We start from the raw sequence: 26098 nt of genomic DNA, 5'->3' as shown, positions 1-26098 counted from the left end.
ACCTCCCGCCGCCGCCAGCCGGGACGGGGCGCTCCGGGGCTCCCGCCAGCCGCTCCCACGCCCGGCGGGAACGGGGCTCTCGGCCGCTGCCCGCTGAGGAGACGCCTGGCCCGCCGGCGCTGAGCCCGGCCCGGGGCACCGAGCCGGCCCGGTCCGTGCGCCATGGCGGGCGCTGCGCTGTGCGGCCCCCGGGCCGGACCCGCCGGGCTGTGGGTGAGTGAGCGAGCGGGGCCGCAGCTCCGTCCCGCCGCCGGGAGCCCGCAGGGGCCCTGTCCGGGCCGCCCCCGGGCCAGCGGGGGAGCCGGGGCAGGCGGACCGAGCGGCGGAGGGTTCTGCCATCGCAGGCTGCTGCTGGCATGGACTTTGCCTCCCAGGGACAACCTTTCACGCGAATAGGGAACAGCTCAAGGCGTTATCCAGTTACAGTGGATTTGATGAGAGTTGTGCGGGAGCGGTTAGTCCAGCTGCAGTGCTGGAAGGAAGAGAAGACACTTCCCTGCCTGGAGAAGAGAAGCTTCAGGGAGACCTGATTGCACCTTTCTGTACTTAAAAAGGGCCGATAAGAAAGATGGGGACAGAGTTTTGAGCAGGGCCTGTTGCAACAGGACAAGGGGTGATGGTTTCAAACTAAAGGAGGGAGATTCAGGCCGGACATGAGGAAGGAATTGTTGGCCCTGAGGGTGGTGAGAGCCTGGCCCAGGTTGGCCAGAGAGGTGGTGGCTGAACCATCCCTGGAGACATCCCAGGCCAGGCTGGACGGGGCTCTGAGCAACCTGAGCTGGTGCAGATGTCCCTGCTCATGGCAGGGGGGGCACTGGGGGAGCTGGGGAGGGCCCTTCAGCCCAAACTATTCTGTGACATTGAAATTAGTCCCTTTATTGTCTGCTGAAAGTACCTGCTGAATGACCCACTACCGAAATACCTTTGAAAGTGCTCTAATGGCTTAATCAGTCTAGACTCACGTGGATTTCCATCCTAGAGGCTGATAAACTCCCATAATAATTTGTGATCCATTGTCTGCTCCCTCTTTTCATCTAATGATTTCTGTCCCGAAGCCTTGGGACTCAAACCACCTCCACAAGCTGCTGAAGAGAAAATAGCCTTGTCAGTTCATCTACAGTTGCTGTATTTTTAGTATTATTGTGTTAGCAGATGAGATCCAACTGTTTGTTCAGTCAAAAAATATATATAAATGGATTATAAATACAGCTGAGGAAATGCAGTTGTGATGCAGTTTATGTGCTAGAACACTTCTTTCCTGCTAATCTCCATTTCACCAGTCATTCGCTAATGACTATTCTGATGGTTCTCAAATACTGACGATATTTTTCATTCCCAAATTACTTTTTCTTATTCCACATTCAATAAGTTTCCTCTATTTTTTTCTCTGTAGTTGTGATACATGATGCCCCTTTTTTGGCATCTTTCACTTTTCCAACCTTTTTTTCTTCCTCTCCGCTTCCATTCCCTCCAAAATGCTGCTGAGTCCTCCCCCGCTCCCTGTGACACCTCACTCTGTTCTCCAGCAGCCCCTCTGCTGCCACGTTTTTTACATTGAAACCCTAAATCAACTTCCTCTAATGTCATCACAGATCTCAGCTGTCGCATTAGCAACTTGCATTAGTGGGTGGAATTCTGCATACGTTAGCTTTACTGTGTCATTTCTGTGTTGATTCTGTGGCAGGACTGGAATCAGACATGGTATACAAACACCCCAAGATTTACCTGGTGCTTTGAGAGAACAGTCATTGCTTGGATCCCGTGTGCCTACCTTTGGATCTGTTTTCCTTTCTACTACTTGTACCTTCGACACAAAAACAAAGGCTATATCAGGATGTCCCACATCTTCAAAGCCAAAATGGTAAGGGTGGAGGATGGGCTTTGATCCTGACGTTATCACAACTTTGACACAGAACTTATTTTTTCCAAATCATTAACTCTTTTCTGATGATCCATGTCTGTGTTTGCTTTGACATTTAATCACTCAGGTAAAGTGAGGTCAGTATAAACCAAGTAAAGCTTTAGGAAGAACTGTTGTAAGATCTTCCTTCCTCTATTTCCATTTGGTTCCCTGCTGCTTCCCGTAACGCTCTCCATCCCAAACCTGCTCTTCCACCTCTCCAGTCTCACCGCCCAGCCTGCTTGGAGCATTTGGTTCAGTAGATTGTCCCATCACCATTTCACTCCATTCCAACACGTGTTTGCTGTCTCTGCCCCAGGTCCTTGGATTCATCCTGGTAATACTGTGTTTTTCTAACATCTTCTTCGTACTGTGGGAAATAAGCCAAGGAATCCCACGGGCTCCAGCATTCTTCATTAGCCCTGCCGTGGTGGGAATCACAATGGTAATTCTTTGATTTTGTCTGCATGTGGCCCAGCTTAGCCCTCCTGGGTGGATATTGTATTTTCCATGTTTCTCTCATCTCTGAGCATCAAGATCGCTGATGGGGAGATGTGTTTTGTGAGGTTCTGCTGAGGTTTGGAGTTGGGGCAAGGCACTGGGTCTGCAGCTGCAGTGCAGAGCCTTGGGAGCGGTGTACAACTAGTTTCTCATAACCACGGTATGCGATGTAATGTGGTTTAGAATGAAATGGGGTTTCTGTTCAACGCAAGTGCCTGTCCTTCCCCGCTGTCATTGCGGCTTCACAGCCGAGATCCTCCCAGCCTGTCGGCCCACTTGTTGTTTTGTTACTTGCCTTGTAGTTTTGTTACTTGCCCTCTCTGGAGAAACATTCTTGAGTGCAAAATTGCACATAATGCTTTTCAATTTTAGCCTTTTATGAACAATACTGCAGCTCTGAACATCTTGAATTTTGGGGCAAGAAACTAACTGATTTTTCTCCATGTCATCCGTTAATTTGATAATAATGCTTCTCATTCCATTACCAGCTCTTTATTTGGACAAATTTGTACTTCCTCGCAGATCCTTGCCATGTTCCTTACCCAGGCAGAAAGAATGATGGGCATCCAGTCTTCAGGCATCCTGTGGATTTACTGGCTGCTCTCATTCATGGCCGCAGTTGTGATGTTTAGTTCCAAAGTCCAACATGCCCTGGAAAGAGTAAGTGAAACCACATACCTTTCATGTGCAAGGGTACGAAGTCTTTAAGCAGCAGGGCTCTTTTTGCCTCATTGTTTGTGAGGTGAGAACCAAATTCCTCCCTTAAGATATGTGCTGAGAAAAATGATTGGTGACACTTTGTGATCTCCATCCATGTTACCCTTTAATACAGACAGTGTGGTTTTCTGAGAGCTCAGCAGACTTCATGTATGAATAGAAGCAAAATGACCATAAATCCTGTCACAAAAAACTGATATATTCTACATTTTTATTATTTGGATATTTGTGGTGAATGTTTCTTTGTGGAGGATTGCTGGCTGGGTTCACACATCTGAGGCTTACTGTGAGTGGCCTTCTTCCTCAGGTGAACTGTTGTACCTTTCCATCACACAAGGAATAAACAAAAGTTAATGTTACCTGTGTGTTTAAATGATAGGGGAAAAATATGGGGCCACTAAACAAAACCCAACTGGGAGCTGCTTGTTCCTGCTGTATTGACTGATACTCAGGCACCAGGCCTCTTGGTAAATAACACTTTGCCACTTCTTGGTACCAAAGTACAGTTCCAAAAATATACTCAGACTTTTTCCTTGTTTTTTCTCTTTGTCATTCACAAAACTCCTTCTAAGGAGCCCCTTCGACACACCATTTATTATAAAACCTGGCAGCTGCTTTCTTACATCAACAACTCATCCCACTGGGTGGGCAAGGAGCTTGTATCCCTCAGAGCACCCGAAGTTCCCTGAATAACAATGCAATGCGGACATCCGACTTGGCTCGACTGCAATAAGCCTCCGATAAAACCATCACTATAAATAATAAATATGTCCATTATTTAGCATTTTCTGGTATTCCAGTTTCAGGAGTTATCTATTTAAGTGGCTCTACATAACTACAGTTTAAATAAACGCACCTCATGCTTCGAACTGAAACTCAGAGCTTATGGCTGATAGAACACAAGAAGCCAACGTTCTCTGCTGACTTCATGTGAAGGTTCTTACCTCATTCTTAGCAGTTTTCTGTTTCATAGGGCTTCCTGGAAGACCATTTCCACCATGTCACAACTTACCTTTATGCTAGCCTGGTGCTAGGAGAACTCGTGTTATTCTGCTTAGTTGATCACCCTCCCTTCTTCTCTAAAGCTGTCAACAACCCTGTAAGTATAACATAGCTGTTCGTTACTGTGCAGCAGTATTCTGTTTGAGGTGTGAGTATGGCAGAGCTCGGTGCTTCAGAAAATAAATGTCTTTGGGTATGAGGAATTATGTTATTTCTTCCTCCATCTAAGATGTTATTCAAAGTCTAATTCTCCGAAGTCTCCTGATCCCATTGATCCTCCACAATTTACACTGTCAGGGTGAATGAATGGGGTGTGTGTAACTTTTTGATTGTTTTTCCTGGGGAAGCATAACAGGGAATTATATTCATCTGGCACATGCCCTTTTCTATATATAAATATCACCCATGTTTTTTCTCCCATCAGAATCAGTGTCCAGAAGCCAGCACCTCTTTTCTTTCCAAAATCACATACTGGTGGTTCTCTGGGTAAGAAAACAAAGAAAAAGATGTGGTTTTGGGAGAATATCAGAAAAAAACCCCAGCGGCATAAGCGAAGGTGTAGATGACAGCCAATAGGAAATATCTCAGCCCGAGTTAGCTTATGCAGTGAGGATTTAAATTCTTTCTCTGGGAACCTGAAGTATTCTCACAAGACCAAATTACGGAAATTTAACTTATTTTTCTCACAGTAGTTCAGAACACAAATTAGTGATTCTCTTCCACCTTCCAACTACCCTTCCAGTCTTGAAATAGACCTCAGCAATCTCAGAAAATCACTGTACACCAACCACAGCCCTGTCTACCTGCCAGACCTTCCTGTAACGAATGCTGGATAAGGGAAGATAGCAAATGAGGACGTGGGCCCAGGCTCTGCTCAGCATTCAGAAGAAAAGCAATTATACAACTTGGCCTAATGGCCACGGTGATAAAGACTCATCTGGGTTTCACCGAGCCACAGAGTAACTTAAACTGAGCTTTGTCCCCCACTGCCCAAGACCCAGATCTCAGTAAGGACTAGAAATCGGGGTTTACTGGCAAATCTCATTAAGTTGACAGAAGAAAGCATAAGAATTTGAAGCAAAACTGCTGTTCCTGAACACTTATATTTATTCTGGGAAAGGATAGTCCTGAGTAGTGTTTTATATAAGTCCCTATGTGCTCGCTGTGGTGCACTAACTGAAAGCCCGTCTGTTTTGAAAACATTACATGCACAACAAGTTCTCTGTGGTCCCTCGCAGCAGTCTGTGTGTCCCCAGGCTCGTCTGGAGAGGCTGGCGGCAGCCCTTGCGGACAGATCACCTGTGGCCAGTGAGGAAGGAGGACTCCTCTGAAGAAATTGTTGCCTGGGCTGAAAGAGAGTGGCAGAAGTGTCGCAGCAGAACACAGCAGTGAGTACTCGATCTAGAGAGTGTGTCAGGGCCTCAGCCAGGCGGTTTCTCTCTTGCCTCTAAGATGATACCAGCAAGGATGCTCACAGGTGCTGTGTGCCATCTCAGAACAGGCTTTAATCCCCACTTTTCCCCACGGAGTGCTAGACAGGCTGCCTCAGCATACAGTCCAGCTCTGAACATAAACTCTGCTAGAAGCTTCCTGCCTGGACAACAGAATGGTTGAAAGGTTCAATCCCACTGAATTATTTGTGTGTTAAACAAGAAGAAGAAAAGGATAGTGTACATAAAATGGTCCAAGTAACACTCTGCTATGAAAACCTGGGGGTCTTTAACCCCCTCAGTGGGTGAGTTCCTCTGTACAAAATCTGATTTCAAGTGTTGGAATCTGCTGGAGAACATCTTTCCACCCCTGGAAGCATGGGAACTGTAAGGTTTTTGTGAGAGGGAATGTTGTATGATGAGCATTTATACTGGACATGGCATGAGACCCACTGTGAGATATTTAATGAGTTTTTGAAAGCACGAGATCACCAAGCTTTCTCCAATTGTGTCTGGCTTTCTCATTGTTTCTTTCTTTAGAAAAATGGAGTCTGCTACATTTAAAAAGGTCCAGAAGAGTGAAACTAGAACAGCAGAAGCTGAAGAGACAGAGGTTCTACTGCAATCGGAGCACAGTCAGAGTGGGCCCTTACTGAAAGTGTTTTGGAGCATGTTTGGAACCTATTTCCTTCTCGGCACTGTCTGCTTAGTTATCTGTGATGTCTTCTTGTTCTCCATCCCAAAGTTACTGAGGTACGTGTGGATTCATAATGTATTTCTATCACACGTATGAGGTTGCTGTGTGCCTGAGCTCACACAGAGGTGTGTATGCCAGCGCCCACGGAGATGCATACACAGACACTTAAATCTCTCGCTGATCAAAAGAGCTGGATTATCAGTTGTGCTAAGCCCACGGTCAGCTCAGTGGGAAAAAAAAACCCCAAACCACAGTGTAAAGCTTTGCACACTTTCTCCACTGCTGTATTCCACCAGTGGAAAGGACGGGCTGCACTGAGCCTTTCAACAGCTTTACTAGAACAGGAGTGAGGTATTTGATGGTTTTACAAATCACCTCGTTTGCACAGGTTGCGAGCTCCTTGCTGTACTCTTAAGGCTCCGCGTTCCCTGACTAATTATAAAGAGCACGTCTCTGCATCCTACACATCTTAAATAGCTTCTTTAGTCAGTTGACGTAATGCTTCGTAGATTGCGTTGGTACAACACACACCTGCTTTACAGAATATTTTCAAGGGCAAAATCACTTCTTAGTCATTAAGATGAGAAGTTCTAGAAATGTCAATGACTTCCTTAGATTATGGCTCCCAATTTGCATATTTCTGACGAATTCACAACATTCAGGAGCCGTCCTTAACACTGAAAATGAGGTCTCCCCGAGAAGATGTTCAGATCAGAGATTGCTTCAAAACCAAGAGTGACTAAACGTCAAAAATCAGGACATTATAATACATTGAACAGTAAACAGTTTTTCCAACACTTCTGCTACTTTACTGATAAACATAAGTCAGAGAAAATACGGTAAAATCTCTGGTATTTCTGCATTTTTGTGTGCCTGAAATTTCGTGACTTCTACATGGATTCATCAACATTTTGCTCCTGTCTCGCAGCCTTTTCCTGCAGTTCGTTGAAGATGAAGAGGCTCCCAGCTGGCACGGCTATTTCTATGCCTTCACTATGTTCCTTTTGGCTTGTCTCCAGACTCTGTTTGAACAACGCTATATGTACATGTGTCTTGTTCTGGGGTTGAGACTGAAAACCGCAGTCACGGGGCTTGTGTACAGGAAGGTGAGTCTGTAGCTTCCTTTTCAGCCTCATTTTTCTCTAGCCCTACATTAGGAATTATGACATTGTTGGTACATTGTTCTTAACAGTATCAGGGGAGATGCTATTAGAAACTACTTTTGATATAGCACAGAATTACATCCTAATCTCTCAACGGTATTTGGAAAGTATTTTACTATTTGTTTTTCAGAACTTACCTCTGAAAAAAAGCCATGTAAAGGACAGAGGAAAAAGCAACATAAGCTTTCTTATGCTGTAGATTATGGTTGGAGAAAGGAATAAATTCTTCATCCTAGAGTGAAGTCACATATCCCAGGCAACAGTGTGTTTTCAGTACCTAGGATCTGACATTTTTCTTCATCTCTTTTTTTTTCTTTCTTTCTTTCTAAGGAAAACAAACATGTTTGATTTTTGGACCAAAGCTGTAATTTGATGATGCCTTTCCTTTCTTCTCTACCCTGTCTAGATCCTAGTTATGTCAAATGCATCGAGGAAAGCTGCCACAGTAGGCGAAATTGTTAATCTTGTATCTGTTGATGTCCAAAAGCTAATGGATCTGGTTATCTATTTTAATGGGACCTGGCTTGCTCCTATTCGGATTATCATCTGCTTTGTCTTCTTGTGGCAGGTAAAAGATTATGGTAATACTTGTCAATCCCTTTCTATTCTAGGTATCAAAGGAAAAAGGAGCTTTCAAAATTCTGCTTAGAGCTTTGCCAGTCTGGATAAACTGAAATTGTCATATTTTTCTTAGCTCTATATCTTTTTAGAAGATATTTTCATTGGTGTAGAATCCCTACCTGATCCTTCACTTTATCTTCTCACTTCAGCATCAATTCAGTCTCCTTTAGGGAAAGAGTGTGTATATGGTTATTCCGAGCTGACTGATAAACTTCTGCCTCAGATTTTCCTGTCACTTCTCTTTTCAACCAAAATGTGGAAGCCTGGTGCAGTCTGAGAGTCTAGTTCCAGAATGGAACTGAAACAGCTACTTGAAATACCTCATCTTGATTACCACAGGATCAGTGAAACAATTTGAAGCAAAGTTCTATGATATTCAAAAAGACTATTGGAGACATCAAGTTTCATAGGTATCTAGCAGTTTAGCATGGAGAAAGGAAAACCTGCGTTAGAAATAAAGGATTATAATGTAAAAGATCCTTTTTCCTCTAATTCAATGTATGGCATTTTCTCAGCAGGAGAAACCCCTATTTTAGTCCCTGTTTTTGGCAGCACACCAAATGGCAGTCTGAGCCCTATAGAGAGAGCTGATTCCCAGGAGCTTCCCAGAGGCCTTGGAGATTTTCCTTTGCAAACTAGGACAGACCGTGCCTGTGCCGGGCAGGATACAGTGACCTTGGAAAATTAGTAGCCGTGCTATAGGCTGCCAAAAAATCGTCTTCCCTTTTCTAGCGATGCTGACAAGCTGGATGTGGTTGCATGTAGCTGGAGCATAATTAACAGTTTCTTTGCTAGCGCTCACAGACCATTTGTGTAGAGAATACTTTTATATCAGCACTCACCTCTCTAGCGAACATCTGTAGAAAGATGTAATTATACCACGAGAAACAAGCTGTTTTGATGTACAAGTCATGATGAACCCTGAGATCCAAGAGCTGTCCCAGGAGTCTGTGACACAGTATAATGCCACCATTTCATCTCACTGGTTGATGTAAATTCAGACAAGCTGGGTTATTTATGCTGCAGGAATAGTTTGTTGAGGGTTTGGGTTTGTTTTTTGAACAAAACCTGGTTTTGTTTGGGTCGCTTCCTGATGCCAGCCACAAGATGTCCTCCGTAACACAGCCAGGAACAGAAGGGAAGACAGAAATGACTTGAATTGCCAGCCTGCTCCTGGATCGCTTTCAGCACCAATCTAGTTCCTAAAAGGGAAGCAAATAAATTCAGCAGAGCACGATGACAGGAGTTACCCTGCCTGGCGAGTTAACGATCCACAGGGCTCAGGGAGCACAATTCCCAGGAAAGGCAAAGGCAAGATCAGAGTAAAACCTTTTCCATCAGGGATGTTAGGCCTAAGTTCAAGTAAGAGGAAAGATGAGCGAGGGGGGATGGAAAATAGTAATTTCTAGTGATCACCAGAAGTTCTCCCTTTTTCCTTTTCTCTCCTGGCAGCTTCTTGGGCCATCTGCCCTGACTTCGATTGCTGTATTCCTTTTTCTTTTGCCTCTGAATTTTGTGATCACCAAGAGGAGGAGTCAGTTTCAGGTACATTTTGCCTCATAAAAATTAAGTGCTTTACTGACTTGAATTAGTCAGGATACTACTTTTAAATCTAAATTAAAGGCTGCCGTGCTTTTCCAGGAAAGGATCACAGGGAACCCAAGGCTACTGATTATTACAGTAGACATGTTGCAAAAAAAAAAAAAAGTAGTATTTTACTGAAGCATATCAGTAACACTTGACATCAAGCAATAGCTTCATATTTATTATTCATGCTGACCATGACGGTCTGCAGGAACATAGAAGGATTCAAAGCCTGCAGAGTTTCTTGAAGTTCAGAGTAAGCTCTTGCATATTCAGTCTTTTACCTTGTTTGCCCACCTTTTCTCTGTTTTTTATGTATTGCCAGTAAAAATAAAGATCTGAAGATAAAAATCAAAATGTTTCCCAGCCTGGAAGATTCATAAGCAAAACAGTATATGCAGATCAAGTGCAAGGAAATTTATTCAGAATTCATAGGCAGGAATAAGGTGTTTTTAAACACCTTTTAAACTTTCAACCTATTAAATTATAAACTCCAACATTTGTTACAGGAGGCGCAGATGAAACATAAAGATGAGCGGGCCAAACTCACCAATGCCATTCTCAGCGACATTAAAGTAATCAAACTGTATGGCTGGGAGAAAACCTTCATGGAGAAAGTGCTTGGTATCAGGAAGGAAGAGCTTCAGGCCCTGAAAAGATCTCAGATTCTCTTCTCAGCATCTTTAGCTTCTTTCCATTCCTCAACTTTCCTGGTGAGTGGTTCACCTTCCTATATAAAACCTGTGCTATTACTTCAATTTCTCCTCCATTTCCAGAGTCTTGAGGAAGGGGCCTGTCACCCTTGGGCCATTCTCTTCGCCATCTGAAGCCAATGGTTTGCTTTTCCTCTGCTCCCTTTCAGATTGCGTTTGTCATGTTTGCTATCTACACGCTGGTGGATGACACGCACGTCCTGGATGCCCAGAAGGCCTTTGTGTCTTTAACACTGATCAACATTCTCAACACCGCGCACTCCTTCCTGCCGTTCTCCATTAACGCTGCTGTCCAGGTTAATTGCAGGCTCTGTTCCTTCTTCTCTGGCCATAACTGGTTTTTTACACATCACCACTAACAGGTAAAGGTAGGGATTTCTTAGGGCTTTGAACGTCAGGGCTATTTAATTGCTGTTGTGAAACAGTAAAGTGCAAGGACTTGCAGGTAAAAGCACTTTGTAGTATTGTTTTTCCAGGAAGGCTCCGTATATTGATGAAAGTCACCAAGAACAACTCTTAAGTCTTTTGAGGCCAATCACAAGCACCATTAGATCTCAGCGATGCTTCCAGTTCTGTTTTTAATCACATAAATCAGAATAGATAGATAAAAATGTCCATAGGAGATTGGTGGGAACCCGGCTAGCACAGAGGAAAGCAAGGCATTGTCCTGTAAGAAGCTGGGAAATTGCAGTTCCCTCTTGTACCCCAAGAAGACTCTCACAACTCTTCACGTACAGAAGCAACCCCGAAAAGATTGTAGGATGAGTTGGAGAAAAAAGTGCTAGTTTCACTGTGTGAGCAGAAGAGAAAACACAAGGAAGAATATGGTTTTTTGCTAAGCTATGTGGAAATAAAGGCAGTTAACGTAAGGAAGTGCTACATTTGTCCATCCAAGCCTACAGCATCTGCAACATAGCACCTAGTCAACAGTCTAAGTGAGTCTTCAAGTTGAGTCTTCACTTTGGGTATTAGCTCCCTTTCTATTCGAAATCTTACTCTTTCGTGTGCTTCTTCATTTCAGGCCAAAGTTTCTTTAAACCGCTTAGCGGCTTTTCTGAACCTGGAAGAACTGAATCCTGAGAGCTCTGGCAGAGACTCTTCTGGCTGTGGTGAGCTTTTGTGTCAGCACTGTCGTCTTTTAAGAAGAGCAGCTTCCATTGTTCAGCTCCCACTCTTAGGGTGCCTGTCACAGTCAAGAGAGAAAAATGTTCACCCCTTATTGTCACTTTGTCTCTCAGCCCTATTTATTTCTAGTGATGAAATCTAATCTGGTAATTAACCCCTTCTTTTCATACCTAGGGTTCATTTTATGTCATGTAAATACACACTGAAACATAAAGACACATAAATAGGGATGTTTCTGTACCTACCTTTGAATTTACAAGTGTTCTGTCTCTCGTCATATTTTAGTACAGGCAAGTATCACCGTAAGAAATGGGACTTTTTGCTGGAGCAAAGAAACTTCTCCTTGTCTTAGAAGGTACAGACTTACCTTTAGTCATTTCAGTTCTTTAGGTCAGGGTGGATGCGGAAGGAACTAATTCCTTGGGGCCTAAGTGACACCGGTTTGGAATATCTAGAGACTTCTGATTTTGCTTCATATTTAATGTTGAATTCTGAAAATTGTAAAGTCAGACAAAATGTAATCTTGCTTTCATGCCTGGGAGCACATAAATAGGAAGGTGCCTGTAGACGGATGTTGCCTTAATATATGGAGACCACTTTCTTTACACAATTTTCTTGTCCAAATATGAAATTACAGTAATTTAAGTCAAAAAGTAGAATTGATGGTATACAGACATTATATATGACATCACTACATGCTTATTTCAAAAAGCATTGCAGTTTTAGAGAAGAAACAGTGTTGAAAAGTTCTGATGTTCAGGAATGTTTTACATCCAGTGCTTTGGGCTAGTCTGTCTCCAGAGTGGGGACCTGGGGTTGAAACTCAGGTGAGACTGTGGATGAAGACTTTCTGGTTGAAAGTGTCTTTGAAGGGAAGACTCCTGCTGCAAAAACTCAGCATCACAGGAAGAGTAACTGTGCCATTGAGGCCTCAAGTATGAAATGAGGGGGTTTTGTTGATACATTTTTATGACTACAGGTCAACAGCAAGAATTTGAGTCATTTTCTTTTCATGAAGTGTATCTAAAAAGTGATAAGAAACTAATATGTTCTCTATAGGATAGATCTTACCGTGCCCAGAGGCTCCTTGCTTGCTATAGTTGGCCAGGTGGGTGCTGGAAAGTCCTCCTTGCTGTCAGCCTTACTGGGTGAGCTGGAGAAGATGGACGGCTGCATGACCATGAAGGTAAAGTTTCCCCTGCGCGTTTGCTTCTAATTAGGCTGTCTTTAGGAACAGTGCGGTCTTAACCAAGGCATCAGGTACTTCATGAAAACCCATTTACTGCTGAATTTTAACGAAGGGTGTATGTAGCAGCCCACATTTAATTATCCAAAGGTGCCTAAGACCTCCTGGATGAGCCTGGCGCTTGGGAATGGGAACTGGAATGGGACTTCAATGATCCAGTTCCATTTCCCACTCTGACAGTGACCTGAAGTGGCATCCTGGTAAACCACATCAGGTACTTGTACTGCTGTTGCCTCCTCTGTAAGGTAACGAGAGTGCAGACTCATGTTTTGCAAAGCTCTCTGAGGCCTGTCAGTAGTGATGATCGCTCCAGATTTCTAGAGATCTTACTGAGAGAGTTTTTCTTCAAAGACAGGTTCCCACAGTGTCAAGCTGAGCTTATGAAAAGAAGATTGGTGACATTCTTCCACTTCCATTTTTATAGGACACCACAGCTTATGTCCCCCAGCAAGCTTGGATACAAAATGCTTCAGTGGAAGATAATATTCTCTTTGGGAAAGAGATGGATGAGACATGGTTCAACAGAGTGATAGATGCTTGTGCACTGCAGCCTGATTTGGAGAGCTTCCCTGCGGGACGGAAGAGTGAAATAGGAGAGAAGGTATTGGCTCAGGTTCATATTTTGGCCAGCTTTTCCATGAGTAGTTTTGGGTGCCTTGCTTAAAACACCTACAAAACTACTAAACTTGCAGAAGGCAGGTGCTCAGTAATTCCCAAAAAGTCAGGCCGTGATTTAATGGAGTCTGAAGCCCTGGCAGTTAACCTAACCGGAGATATGAGAGATGCTGAAGACAAAAAAGAAAAAAAAAATCCACATCATTCTTGGGTCCTCTTTTGCAGGAGAGTGTTACTGCTCAAGAGAGTTTGCCTCTGCATCTCAAGAGCCCTATTTTTGCGGGGGGTAGAGGGGAGATGAGAGAAAAGCACTGATTTAAAAATAAGGAAGTCGTAAAACCTCAGTGTAAAATTGAACTAACAGTTGGCAAATGTGCTATAGCTTTGGAATAAACACTATCAATACATTTTTTTACAGGGAATAAATATATCGGGAGGGCAGAAGCAAAGAGTGAATCTTGCTCGTGCCGTGTACCAGAAGGCTTCGATTTACCTGCTAGACGACCCGCTCTCGGCTGTTGATGCGCATGTTGGACAGCACATTTTTGAACATGTTCTTGGACCCAACGGCTTACTGAAGAACAAGGTGTGTTATAAATCCTGAACTGTAAAAGATTGCAAAATGAGTGGGTTACTCACTTCAGCAAAGGCTCCCAAATTCTTCTTTGCTAGTGGCAGCAGGTGCTACTGGTAACAATGGTGGAAGCGGAATGGGTGAGTTCTGCAGCCCAGAAGCACATGGCAGCCCTGCTGGGAATTACCTGGGAGGAGGACAACTGAAAAGTTAGGAGCTCCTGCAAGATTGCCTTTATCCTCATGCAGTCCACATGCCCAGTTCCAGCCTTACTTCACAGCAAGTTTATAGTTCTTTGGCTTTCCGTCCGCATTATCCTTCTCCCTTTTTGAGATTTACTTCTAGGATAGTTAGGAAGAGCTGTCTGATCTCTTCCAGCTCACTGTGTCTTATCATAACATCTAATCCCATCCCTTTTGAATAGCTCAGTGACACCTTTATAGTTCTCATCACCCAAACGGTCATCACTTAAAATTCAGCCTTGAAATCCATCTTAAACACTTCTCTGCCTTTCTTTTTTGCATTGGTTGTGTTTTGTTATTCCTTGGTATTTCTCTGCTGTCAAGCAATCTGGATAATAAATGTGCTTACACGAGAAGGGATGTTAGGGCAGCTCTGTTTGTTTCATGACATAAATTATCTACAAATACTTCATTCAATTTCACATTGTAGAAAGAAAACAGGTAATTTCTTTCATTAGAATATCCAATTAAAATGGACATGTCTGTTTACAAATACCTCTCTCTTTATGTGTAGATTGGTTGCAAGTATCAGAACGTAATTATCATATTGAAACAAAAATACTGACAAAGAAAGAGGGTATCAGACTCGAGCAGCACTCGAAGGGCTTGGTTATATACTAGAGATATACAACATGCCAATTTGTTATCTAGGATAAAATGACATCCTTTTCCACATGTAATTATCTGTGCAAACATGCTCAGAAATATAAAAGAAAAGGAGCTGCACTCTGATTCCATTCAGGGTGATAACATTTTCAAGCATTTCACTCTGAAATACTGGTATCAGTGATGATAAACGTGACCTGTTCTTCAATTAACATAATTCTACTTAAGAGCTTCAGCCTGAGGGGAATCAACAGCATGGAACTAGTCAGTGAGCCAAGCAGAAAATCCTCCTGCACACTGAGTGTTCACCTGGGACCTCAAGCTTCTATTCTCATTCTCTTTTATGCCACGTGTGACACAAAGCAGTTGCTTCAGCCCTCTGCTCCCATATTCTGCACTTTCAAAAGGGGCACAAAGCTGTGCCATGGAGATAAACCTCATCAGAGACAGAAGTGGTAGGAATAAATGACCAAAATACCTCCACATTAGTAAAAATCACAGCACGCACTGAGTATACGTCTGTCTTTAGAGGACAGCTCGAGTGAGCAGGGAAACACCAGCACAACTGTAACTGTCCCCTCTTTATTCGAGCAGACTCGTGTGCTGGTGACTCACACAATCAACATTTTGCCTCACGTGGACACCATTGCTTTGCTCGTGGATGGAACAATCTCAGAAATTGGTTCCTACCAAGAACTTTTACAGAGAAATGGTGGCTTTGCAGAATTTCTTCAATCACACATCGCTGCAGAAGAGAAGGCAGACACTAGTTTTCCAGGTAACCCAAATGAGTTGGAATCATTCTTACTGGGTCTCTCAGTCAATTGTTTCCTTCATATTATACTTAACATTAAAGAACTGGGGTGAGGGGATCTGCTGCTGTTCACACTTGGGAAGAGGGAAAAGAGAACAAAACTGGGAAAGCCAGTCTTACATTTGTTCTATTATGGACATTTAAAGCAGAGATCCAGTCACAGTAAGCTGGCGCTTTATGTGTGGGGAAAAATATGCCTGCCAAATTAGCTGACTCATCACCTCAAAACTGGTTCTTGAATAGACAGTTTCATCTTCGAAGCCAACAATCATGCAGTAAACAGAATTATCCACTATATGTGCTATTCTTCAAGCTTCACCTTAATATTTCTACCCTTAGAAACAATTCTTCATAATGAATTTTTCCTCCATATTTCCAGTCTCTCAAAGGCTGTACAGGACAAAATGAGATTCTAAAGCATTTAGAAAAAAAATGCATTTATTTCACAGCTATGGGAGATGCCCAAGGCACCATCACCTCTAGAAATGCTCTGTCACAGGAGAAACTCTTCAGGTAAGTTTAAAGCTGCTTCCGACACTGAAGAACTTGATCCAAAAGCCCATACGAGCCTACGTGGAGGCTCCCAGTGTGATACAGGTTTGGGATTGATCTGTAAAATAATAATAAGAGCAAACAACCCCACTCAAGAATAGGTAAGAAACTGCTCTTGGGTGGGGCTGTTGACCAACATTTTCTCAGTTTCGCAAGGAGCCGGGATTTGTTCCAGAGCTCCCATCCAAGACATGCCGATGCATTTGCTTGCTGTTCACCTCCCAGCAGGGCCGGAAGGTCTGACTCACGTCAAACCAGCCACAGCTGGCGGAGGCTTAAAGCCTCTGTCAACAGCCCTGGAATAAATACGGACGACAGTTGGGGTCGTTCTGGAGGATCCCAAAAACTGCAGCCCTCAAAACAGATGTGAATATAAGGGAGGGTGGGTAAAGATATCAAGCTTTAAAAGCCTTGGCTAAAAATTGAAAGGTTTCATTTGTTGGTTTTGTTTTGTTTACAAAGTGACAATTCAGTCAAATCTGCTGCTACGGGAAGGGAGCCCGTTCCTGTCAGTCAGCACCGCACCACTGCTGCAACACCTGAAGGAACATTAACCAAGGGAGAGAAAACTCAGCCTGGCAGGGTAAGCACAGCACATTCGCGTACCAGCAAAGACACGTACCGGGGGGCAGCTCCTGCCCAAGTTAAACCAGTGCAACTCCAGGAAAGTCAGCTGAGCTGTATGAGTTTGCCCTATAATTGAGAAAAAGCCATTTCAGTGTTATTTTATGTGGTGCCTTCTCCGCAAACTGTATCTCCCTGGATGCCCCGATCTAAGCACTGGTTCCAAAATAGGAATAATGCACATACATTGCAGAGAGTATATTATGGAAATGAGAGAGGAAAATAAATAATTCATGACCACTCAAGGAGAGACTCTGATTCAAGAGCTGACCTGAGGGGGAAGTGCACTGAGGCAATCAGTGCAAGGTGGTGGTAAGGGACAGAACAGGACAGATGACAAAGGACTTGTAGTTTTGAGTCTGTCCACAAACTCTTGAGGCTGGTGGGAAGGAGTAAAGAGGCAGCAGACATGGGATTCCAGCTCGTAGGAGTCAGGCGGGGATGAGTTGTGGTTCAGGGCACATTGCAGCAGCAGTAACACGTGGCGGGGAGAAGAATTGAAGCTATACACTGGGTGGTGAGAGGAGATGAGAGTGAGAAGTGGGACACGCCAAAGGAGGCAGCTCCAGGCGGGGATCTCCTCACCTCTGCCACCAGCAGTTACTCACAAAGTCAGGGGCATACGTGACAGTTGTCACTCACACCCACAACAAATGACAACCACTGCCTGGTGTAAGCCAAGCCTTACCTGCCTTCCAGCAGTGACACGAACCTATTGCCATAACATTCATCAGCTGATAATAATCACTCATTAACACCATTGATTTACTTAAGTACGACTTCATTATTCATCCATGAGGAAAACAGAAAAGGAATTAGCATGGTTGCTATGGCTTGTGGCATATAACCAAGTAATAAATCATTCCTTGTTTCCGAGCTGCTTTTCCTTGCTAACAAGCTTGATCCTGCCAACCTCTCCTCCTGTTTTTTCCCAATTGTTTCACTCCAGGTTAATACTTTGATTTATGCAGCCTACCTGAAGGCGACAGGCTTTCTGCTGTGCGTGTACATCGTCCTGCTGTTCACGTGCCAGCAAGCCGTGTCATTTTCTCGTGGCTACTGGCTCAGCATGTGGACGGACGACCCTGTTCACAATGGGACACAGCAGCACACAGAGCTGAGAGTCGGAGTCTTTGGTGCACTAGGAGTCGTTCAAGGTTCGTGTAACTTGCACACCTAATTGTTCTCTCTATTTCCATCTCCCTTTCCCATATCCAGGATGTTTTCTCAGAATATAAACAAGTGCATACCCTTGGGCTCTGAGCCTCCAGGGCCTTTGGCACCAGCCCTGGAAGTTTGGCATGGGACCTAGATCTACAGGCTCTGACGCACAGAGAGGATTTCTAAGGGATCTCAACAATATTTCCAGTGTTACTGCCTGAAATTCTACTTCGTGGTATGCTAGAAGTATTCTCCTGTGCCTTTCAGCAGACCATGATGAGTAGTGTCTTCCTCTGTATTTCCTGCTGGAATTAAATTACCTGAGCCCCTATAAAACATTCAGCAGTGGAAGAACTACGACATCCTTATTTTTCTATACTGCCCCCTTGTATCCAGCACCTTTTGCATGTCTATTTTCCTCTTATTCCTTTCCACTCCTCCAATATAAATGAACCATATCCAAGGGCAAGCGGCAGCTCTTCTCCATGCTGAACGAAATCTTGGTTTAGGCCTTTTGAGTGTAAAGAGAGAGGAAAAGAGGAAGTTGTGGAATTCTACATTTCTTTAAACCTTTCTTTGTAAAAATACCCACAATTCTTTGGGTCAATCTAATTATAAGAAAAAAGTTTTAAGACAAATCAAATCTGGAAACTGCCCAAGCAAAAAAGATTGAGAAAGCTTTGAGTGAGCTGAAAAGAGTGGGAAGGGCTGGGTACTGAAATGAGAGGCAGGAAACCTGAAACTTCGAGTAACTCCAGGTAATTCCAGCCAAGCTCATTTTGTGAAGAATAAAGAATTTGTCCAGTGTGTTTAAGTTGCTGAATCCATGGCCCACATCATGCTTGCCTGGAAGGGCTTCTGCCCCTCTGTGACTGCCCTACAGGGTGGTTTACCCTGCAGCTCTGAGCCTGGGCTTAACAGCTACCAAAGAGAAAGTCAGTGCCTTTCACTGGTAAAGCATTCACAGCACAGAGTGAAAATCATGATCTCGCAAAGGGGAACTCCAAGGCGAGTTTGTTCAGACCCAGTGACAATGACTGTTCTTTATCTTACAGCCCTTGGCAGATTTCTTTCAACAGCAGCAGTCCTTCTGGGTGGCGTGTTAGCGTCGCACAAGCTGTTTCTGCAGTTGCTGAGGAATGTTATGAGATCCCCCATGGTCTTCTTCGAGCAGACACCCATCGGAAACCTGCTGAACCGCTTCTCCAGAGAAGTGGATGCCATTGACTCCGTCATCCCTGACAAGCTGAAGTCCTTGCTGGGATTCTTGTTCCACTTGCTGGAGATCTACCTTGTGATTTTAGTGGCTACACCCAGGGCAGCAGTGGCCATAGTGCCCTTGACCGTGCTTTATGCTGCGTTCCAGGTAGGAGCTCACGGATACGCAGGCAGCAGAGGCTGAAGCAGCATGGCTGTGTCCCTGCAGAAAGCCTCCTTCCTTTTCTTAGGACACTTGCAGAAACTAGTTTCATCATCAGGAATTGTATCTGAACAAGGAAGTCTCAGTGGCACTTCCCACATCACCTCAGCCTTCCAGAGCACCCCAGAGACCTCGCAAAGAGGCTTCTGCTTTCCTGATGTCAGATGCTACCTAGAGCTACATTCCTTGTCTCCACTAGTGTACATGCAATCATATTAACACCAAAAGCACTTATCCTTTTCTCCAGAATTCCTACACTGCTTTTTAATATATCCATGGCATGCTGCGCAGCTCTGCCATTGCGCTCGGAAACCTCAAATGCTTTGTCAGCTAAGCAGAACGTGAGGGAAGGGCAAGGAAAGGTGCAAGTACGTCTCTGTTCTCAAGCAAGCAAAGGGCTGGTCTATGGGAAAAAGAAGTGTGAATTTAGAAGCTTTGCAAGTTCCAAGCACCCTGGCTTCTTTGCGTGAACTAACTGTGGAGTTTTTCTTAATGAAGATAGGACATAACACAAGCAGAAATGCTACCTCACCTTTAAAGGATGTCTCCTCTACCTGTGCATTAGGTTTTATAACACCAAGATAGTACGTACTCTTGCAGTTGTTGAGACCTTCCCAGATTTTCTGTGGAGCACCTCCATGGAGGCATAAACCTTATCACTTCTTCCCTTTCCCTTTGCACCAGCACTTCTATGTCAGCACCTCCTGCCAGCTGAGGCGTGCAGAGGCTGCCAGCAGGTCACCCATCTACTCCCACATTTCAGAAACGTTCCAAGGCAGCAGCGTGATCCGCGCTTACAAGGACCAGGAGCGGTTTATTTTGAAGAGCAATTTTCTAGTGGATGAGAATCAGCGAGTGTGCTTCCCCGGAGCAGTTGCTGACAGGTACAAATCTGCAGCGTGAAAAAAAATTATCGTTTACTCTTCATGGCCTCAGTGTTGCTTGACAACAGCTGAACATGACCCAGCGTGTGCTCAGGTGGCCAAAAAGGCCGCCAGCATCCTGGCTGGTACCAGCACTGGTGTGGCCAGCAGGCCCAGGGCAGTGACCGTCCTGTGCTGGGCACTGGGGAGGCCAAACCGCGAATCCTGGGGGCAGTTCTGGGCCCCTCACGCCAAGAAAGGCCTTGAGGTGCTGGAGCGAGTTGAGAGAAGGGAACGGAGCTGGTGAGGGGCTGGAGCACAAGGGTGATGGGAGCGGCTGAGGGAGCTGGGGGTTCAGCTGGAGAACAGGAGCTGAACAGGACCTTCTGATCTCTGAACTGCCTGAAAGGCGCTTGGAGCCAGGGGGGGTCGGGCTCTGCTCCCCAGGAACGAGTGGCTGGATAAGAGCAACCAGGGCATGACAAGGCCTTTGTAGTTGTTCCACAAATGTTTTGCAAAGTAATCACAGATTCTCTTGGGAGAAAGGAAGAGGGGACCCAGCAACAGCCCTGTGCTCCCCTCCTCTTGCAGGTGGCTTGCTACAAACCTGGAGCTTCTGGGGAATGGTATCGTGTTGTTTGCAGCACTGTTTGCAGCAATGGGCAGAACACGTCTCAGTCCGGGAACCGCTGGCTTCTCCATTTCATATGCTCTTCAGGTAACTCAGTACTGAAGTAACACCATGCTTGCATTCTAATTTCTGCTACCATTTTCATTTCTAAGAAATCATGAACTATTTCTGTGGCTTTCTAGATGCCTTCTCCTACCAAACCCTGCTGTCATTGCTGAAACCCAGAGCATCTAGAGCACGTGGGCCCTTAGAGAATGAACCTCAAACACATGCAGCAGCCACTTTTTCCTCCTGTATCTGAACTCAGACTTCAGTCACAGCATGCTCTGAGCAACTGAAGCGAGGTCTTCAGCGTGTCTTACCTGCTTCTAGACTAGTTACACAACAGCCTGAGAACCAGCTACATCATCTTTTAACATCCAAGCCAGTAGCACCTCATTCTCTGTAAACCTGCTGAGAGGGAGAGCTGGCTAGGCTCTTTAAACACAGCTGTACAAACTTTCACTAGGATCCATGGTTAATTTTTAGCCTTTTAAGAGATGATTTCTCAAGTAATTAGCTGATGAGGAAGTCTTTATAAATAAACACTAGGACAAAGTACCGGGTACCTCGCAAGCACAGGTCAAGACTTATTTTATCTGCCCTAACGCTTCTGTGTCCTTCTGGTAGATAACTGGTGTTCTGAACTGGATGGTGCGCGCCTGGACGGACATAGAGAACAGCATCGTTTCTGTGGAGAGAGTGAGAGAATACGCGAGGACTCCTAAGGAGGTAGATAACCATCTATTGACTCTACTAGCAGAGGGGAACATCTCTGAAAACTAAAATAATAACTTGTCTGTTCCACCTGGAGAAAACCCCTAGTTTTCCCCTTCTAAAAGGTCACTTATGTTTCCTTTAAAGAACTGCAGCATTTGGTTTTTATCCAGCTGCCCAGACTTGTTTTGTAACCTCTGATCATCGTTATTTCCTTCAGACAGTTAAGCATTAGATTGCCATTAAAATAGCTTCACTTGGTAACACTCATGGAACGAGCCGTATTTTCTGCCCATATTTGGAGCAAGTATTGTGCGAGCTCAGATGCGACTCTGATAACTGATGGCTGCCAGATAGCCTTTAGCCACGAGAAGTCTCCAGTGCAATCATTTCTGTTCTGTAATCATTAAAATTATTTCTCCATATGCTGCCCCAAGATTCTACTAAAGGAGCCTTTCACAGTCCTGTTTACAGGAGCGTATAAATATTTTTTATTGAACCACTCAATGTCAGAACTCTGACATGCAAACAAATGTTCACTCCCATTTTCAGTTAAGACAATTGGTCTCTTTGCATGGAATAAAAAGTCAACATTTGCAATGTGAACGTTGGAGGCCTTTTTCTCTTTTAGAAACAGTAAATAGATCAGAGGAATTTGGCACAGATGTCTTCATTTCGGTATGGCCACTTGGTTTGGTAATTTAAATCAGCTGTTTACAGTGCTGTTTGTTTTCATCCATTTAGGCACCTTGGACTTTGAACGGCCAACTTCAAGATCAAGTTTGGCTCACTGAAGGGAGAATTGAATTTAGAAACTATAGTTTGCGATACCGGCCAGATTTGGAGCTGGCACTGAAGCACGTCAGTCTCACCATCCACGGGCAGGAGAAGGTGAGCAAAGCCACAAAGCCCCTGGTTTCAGAAGAGCTGCAGAGCATGACCGGTGCTTTGCAGCCATCAGACCTGGGCACAGCCCCTGCCCTACACCCAGCTGCGGTAACTCATAAGCGTGAAGGTGCAGACGAGCCCATCTGTCAAACCACTCACCTCTTCCAGTACGTGGCAGCACTTCCAGGGTTGCTGCGCACACCAGACATCCTTCTGAGTGATATTTCATTTCACAGAAGGTGAGCAGAGTTACAGCAAAGGAATTTCACTTTTTAAATCTCGTGCCACATCAAGACCCTGTTCTAGCTGTTAACTCTTGTAGTTATTCTTGCCAAGGGCTTTCAAGATTCATTTTCATACAAAACAATTACAAATAATAAATTTTCCCTTTAAGAATGTATCGCTACACTATGTGAATCTTGAACAGCGCTGAAGATTTGATCCACGCAAAGCTGTCTCTCTTCAAAAGCCCAAGAGGAATTATACGATGGGTCTGGCCAACTGTGGGAAACGATCAACACCAAAACCAAAAGCTTTCCATTGTGCTTTACAGATTGGCATAACTGGAAGAACAGGAGCTGGGAAATCCACTCTTGCTGTGGGATTGCTGCGATTAGTGGAAGCTGCAGAAGGAGCGATCGTAATCGATGGACTCGATATTGCTCAACTAGGTCTCCATGACCTTAGAACCAAGATAACTGTCGTTCCTCAGGTATGAAATTAGTTTCCAAAATGTTTCAGTACCTGTCCTAAGTCCTAACACTTCGGAAGGGGTTAGAAAGATTCTGTGAGAGGAGGGACATTCCGAAATTTCCCAGTTGGAAATGACCCCTATGCCATGGTTGTCTCCCAGTTCAATGTAACATCAGCCACGGGTTTGCACCCAGGAGGGAAAACCCAAGAGCTCATTTTTGTAACCCATTTCAGGACTTGTTTGTACTATCTCTGTGCTCAGGATCCAGTTTTGTTTTCTGGCTCCCTAAGAATGAATCTCGACCCATTAAACCGACACACTGACGCAGACATCTGGACAGCGTTGGAACTGACTCAGCTCAAGAACTTTGTTGCAGCTCTGCCGGATCAGTTGGAATATAAATGCACTGAGCAAGGCGAAAACCTAAGGTACCGCATCTGCAGAAACAGCGGTGGGGCAAGGGAACAGGCAGCCAGTGGCAGTCTGACTCATTAATGAAAAGAAAAAGGTGCCCAGACAGCAAATTGATGCATTATTGTTCTGTTTGGCAGCATGAAATCAAATCATAAGACGCCAAGTGGAAGAGCTAGAGACTCAGTTGCTGTGGTGTTTGTGTTTGTGCAGTACCCAAAACACCGGAATCGCGTTCCCAGTGCAGATCTCTGGGGTGCTAGAGCAATGCACTGCATTTCTGCGGGCTGTTCGTACAGTGCCATCAGCCTCAATCACCCTTGCAGGGAAAGGGAACCATCACCTTTTCATTAGTTTTCAAATTAATCACTTATCCTGACCCCAGTAACTACTGCTGTCCATTTACCATCCCTCTTCTCACCTGCAGCGCTGGTCAGAAGCAGCTGGTTTGTCTGGCCAGAGCACTTCTGCGGAAAGCCAAAATCCTCATTCTGGATGAGGCCACAGCAGCAGTAGATTTAGAAACCGACCTTCAGATTCAGGCCACGCTGAGGACTCAGTTCAAGGACAGCACCATGTTAACAATAGCTCACCGGATTAACACCGTCATGGACTGCGACAGGTAACACCCTCAGCCAGGCAACCTGTGTGAGCACGACAAACCACACAGTGGCAGTGAACAGCTGTTTCATTTCTGTCCTTTCCGTGTTCAACCCTAAAGCTTTAGAGACTGCAGGAGCTGCCTTACACCAGCTGGGCACCAATACGTTAATTGAAGATCATTTATTCGCACATGATGCATCTCATGCTGTGTCATACTCCTTTATCCCCCACTGACAGCAAAACCGCGGCTACAACTCTTTGCTTCATCTTCAAGTCGTGAAGCTAAAACACAATCACAAATCTTACTCCAGTCTCAGGTGCCAAAAATCTCTCCTCCCACAAACTCAATATTCAAATAGTCGCTCATCCAAAACCTGTATCTGTCCCACAGCTGTTTCCCAGCTGAAAAGCTGCTGGAAAGCTTGGGTGAATAACAAGCAGGTACCAAAATTTATTTTAGAAATAATTAGAAATAACTAAGTTTGTTACAGTTGCTGGTATAGCCCCAAGCTTACACTTCTGTTTTCATATTCACAGGATTTTAGTCTTGGAAAATGGTCGGGTAGCTGAATTTGATACTCCGGAACGCTTAATAGCTCAGAAGGGACTGTTCTGCAGACTGATGGAAGAATCAGGCCTTGCATGACTCACTCATGGCAGAGACCATAATGCCACCACCACCAGGAATAATTGATCTCGTAATTGAGCTGTTACCTTGGTTTCACTCTGAAATGCCTGACGCTCAACCAAATCTCGTTTGAGCTGTACCCGCAGTGAGTAGATGAAAAGGGATGATTTGGGATACACGTTATTTCTGTAGGAAACATAGCAATTCCATTTTCGTTATGTTTCCAGGTACCAAAACCTCACTATTCTGTTGAAAATGAGCCAGTCAGAACTTAAGCACCTTGTTCCTCTTATGCTATAAAAGCAAACAAGCTAAAAGACCACATCATTTTTGATCTATGCTATAAATGGAGCCCAAATACACTGCCGTGCTTAAACATTACACAAGTTACTTTTAAAAGCCAACAAGGTTTTATGGAGAGCAAACAAGAATTTACCCGGTAGCGAGCAAGCTTGCCCTGAGTTCCAGGCAGAACCAATTCAGTCCTTTGCCGAGACCCGCTCACCTGGGCACTGCTCTTGCACGATGTGGTGAACCCCGGGGCAGCAGGAACCCCTGAGCCACCCAGAGCAGCACTGGGAGGGCAGCGGGTGGCACTGGGACACCCGACTCCCCTCCCGACCCAGTGGCTCAGTCCTAGTTCTCTCCTCGAGTGCAAGTTCATCCCCGGCACCGCAGAGCCTCTGGCACGGTCGCCTTCAGATGGTGCTTCAGCAAAGCAGAACAGCCCCCGATGGCAAAGCCGAGAGCTGCGTCAGAGCTGTCCCCACGTCCCTCCTCAGGAATCGCAACAAGACAAGGCGACAAACAAACCACACTGTGAGATGCTGCTGTTTACCGTGACTTTCATTAAGAGCACTTTGTTTTCTAGAAAGCTGAAATAAAAATAGAATCAAGTATTGAAACGGCTCCCGTCAGTAAGCCAAAGTAAATATGGTATAAAAGGAGCAGTGGGGAGGGGATGGGAAAGGTCAAACTGGCTGGAATCAGCGCGGAGCAGCAAAACCCAGCGGTTCTTTTGCGCACAGCTGTTCCATCGCCTCTTCACCCATGTTAGGAGCAGTTGACAGTTTCTGCTGGACATGTGCCCAAGGTACCAAAGTCCAACACCTGCTGCCATACTGCTGCTCAAACACCAGGGAAGAGGCAAGTTTTTCCCTCTACTTTTCTTCAAACCTTACTCAAGGGCACAGGAAAAAAAAAAATAAATCTAGCAACAGATACAAGTTATGAACACTCAGGTTTATCAATGGATCTCAAAACCAGGAGGATTTTGAACTAGTGAGATATAAGTTCGGTATTTTTTCTTTTTAACTG

At 44.7% G+C, this 26098-nt stretch overlaps 1 protein-coding gene across 2 annotated transcripts; it reads left to right on the top strand.

Annotated features, from left to right (window-relative positions):
• The first annotated feature begins 129 nt into the window (after positions 1-129).
• ABCC6 (ATP binding cassette subfamily C member 6) lies at positions 130-25646 on the top strand. Of its 2 annotated transcripts, XR_010607017.1 has the most exons (32): positions 130-213; positions 1685-1861; positions 2220-2345; positions 2924-3061; positions 4092-4217; positions 4545-4606; positions 5377-5508; positions 6091-6303; positions 7176-7353; positions 7817-7978; positions 9484-9576; positions 10125-10328; positions 10478-10624; positions 11350-11437; positions 11739-11808; positions 12513-12639; positions 13124-13300; positions 13733-13900; positions 15331-15514; positions 16000-16063; positions 16565-16685; positions 17676-17883; positions 18943-19253; positions 19992-20191; positions 20762-20888; positions 21471-21572; positions 22302-22448; positions 22999-23157; positions 23401-23567; positions 23978-24172; positions 24691-24926; positions 25009-25646. XR_010607017.1 is itself a non-coding variant. In XM_065645286.1 (31 exons), exons 1-31 carry the CDS (start codon positions 163-165, stop codon positions 24797-24799), a joined length of 4533 nt encoding a protein of 1510 aa, XP_065501358.1. In that variant the 5' UTR covers positions 130-162; the 3' UTR covers positions 24800-25646. The 2 variants fall into 2 exon arrangements, 1 of the variants encoding a protein (XP_065501358.1); XM_065645286.1 differs by having other exon boundaries at positions 24691-25646.
• The last annotated feature ends 452 nt before the right edge of the window (positions 25647-26098 follow it).

Source organism: Caloenas nicobarica, chromosome 14 (genome assembly GCF_036013445.1).
Source record: "Caloenas nicobarica isolate bCalNic1 chromosome 14, bCalNic1.hap1, whole genome shotgun sequence".
Lineage (NCBI taxonomy): Eukaryota > Metazoa > Chordata > Aves > Columbiformes > Columbidae > Caloenas > Caloenas nicobarica.
The sequence above is the reverse complement of the archived record's forward strand: the minus strand, read 5'-3'. Positions and strand labels throughout refer to the sequence as shown.

Coding starts and splice junctions, on each gene's coding strand:
- ABCC6 (XM_065645286.1), top strand. CDS start 163: ATGGCGGGCGCTGCGCTGTGCGGCCCCCGGGCCGGACCCGCCGGGCTG. Junction 5,509..6,090: donor TGTCGCAGCAGAACACAGCA/GTGAGTACTCGA, acceptor TTCTTTCTTTAG/AAAAATGGAGTCTGCTACAT. Junction 23,158..23,400: donor AGATAACTGTCGTTCCTCAG/GTATGAAATTAG, acceptor CTCTGTGCTCAG/GATCCAGTTTTGTTTTCTGG.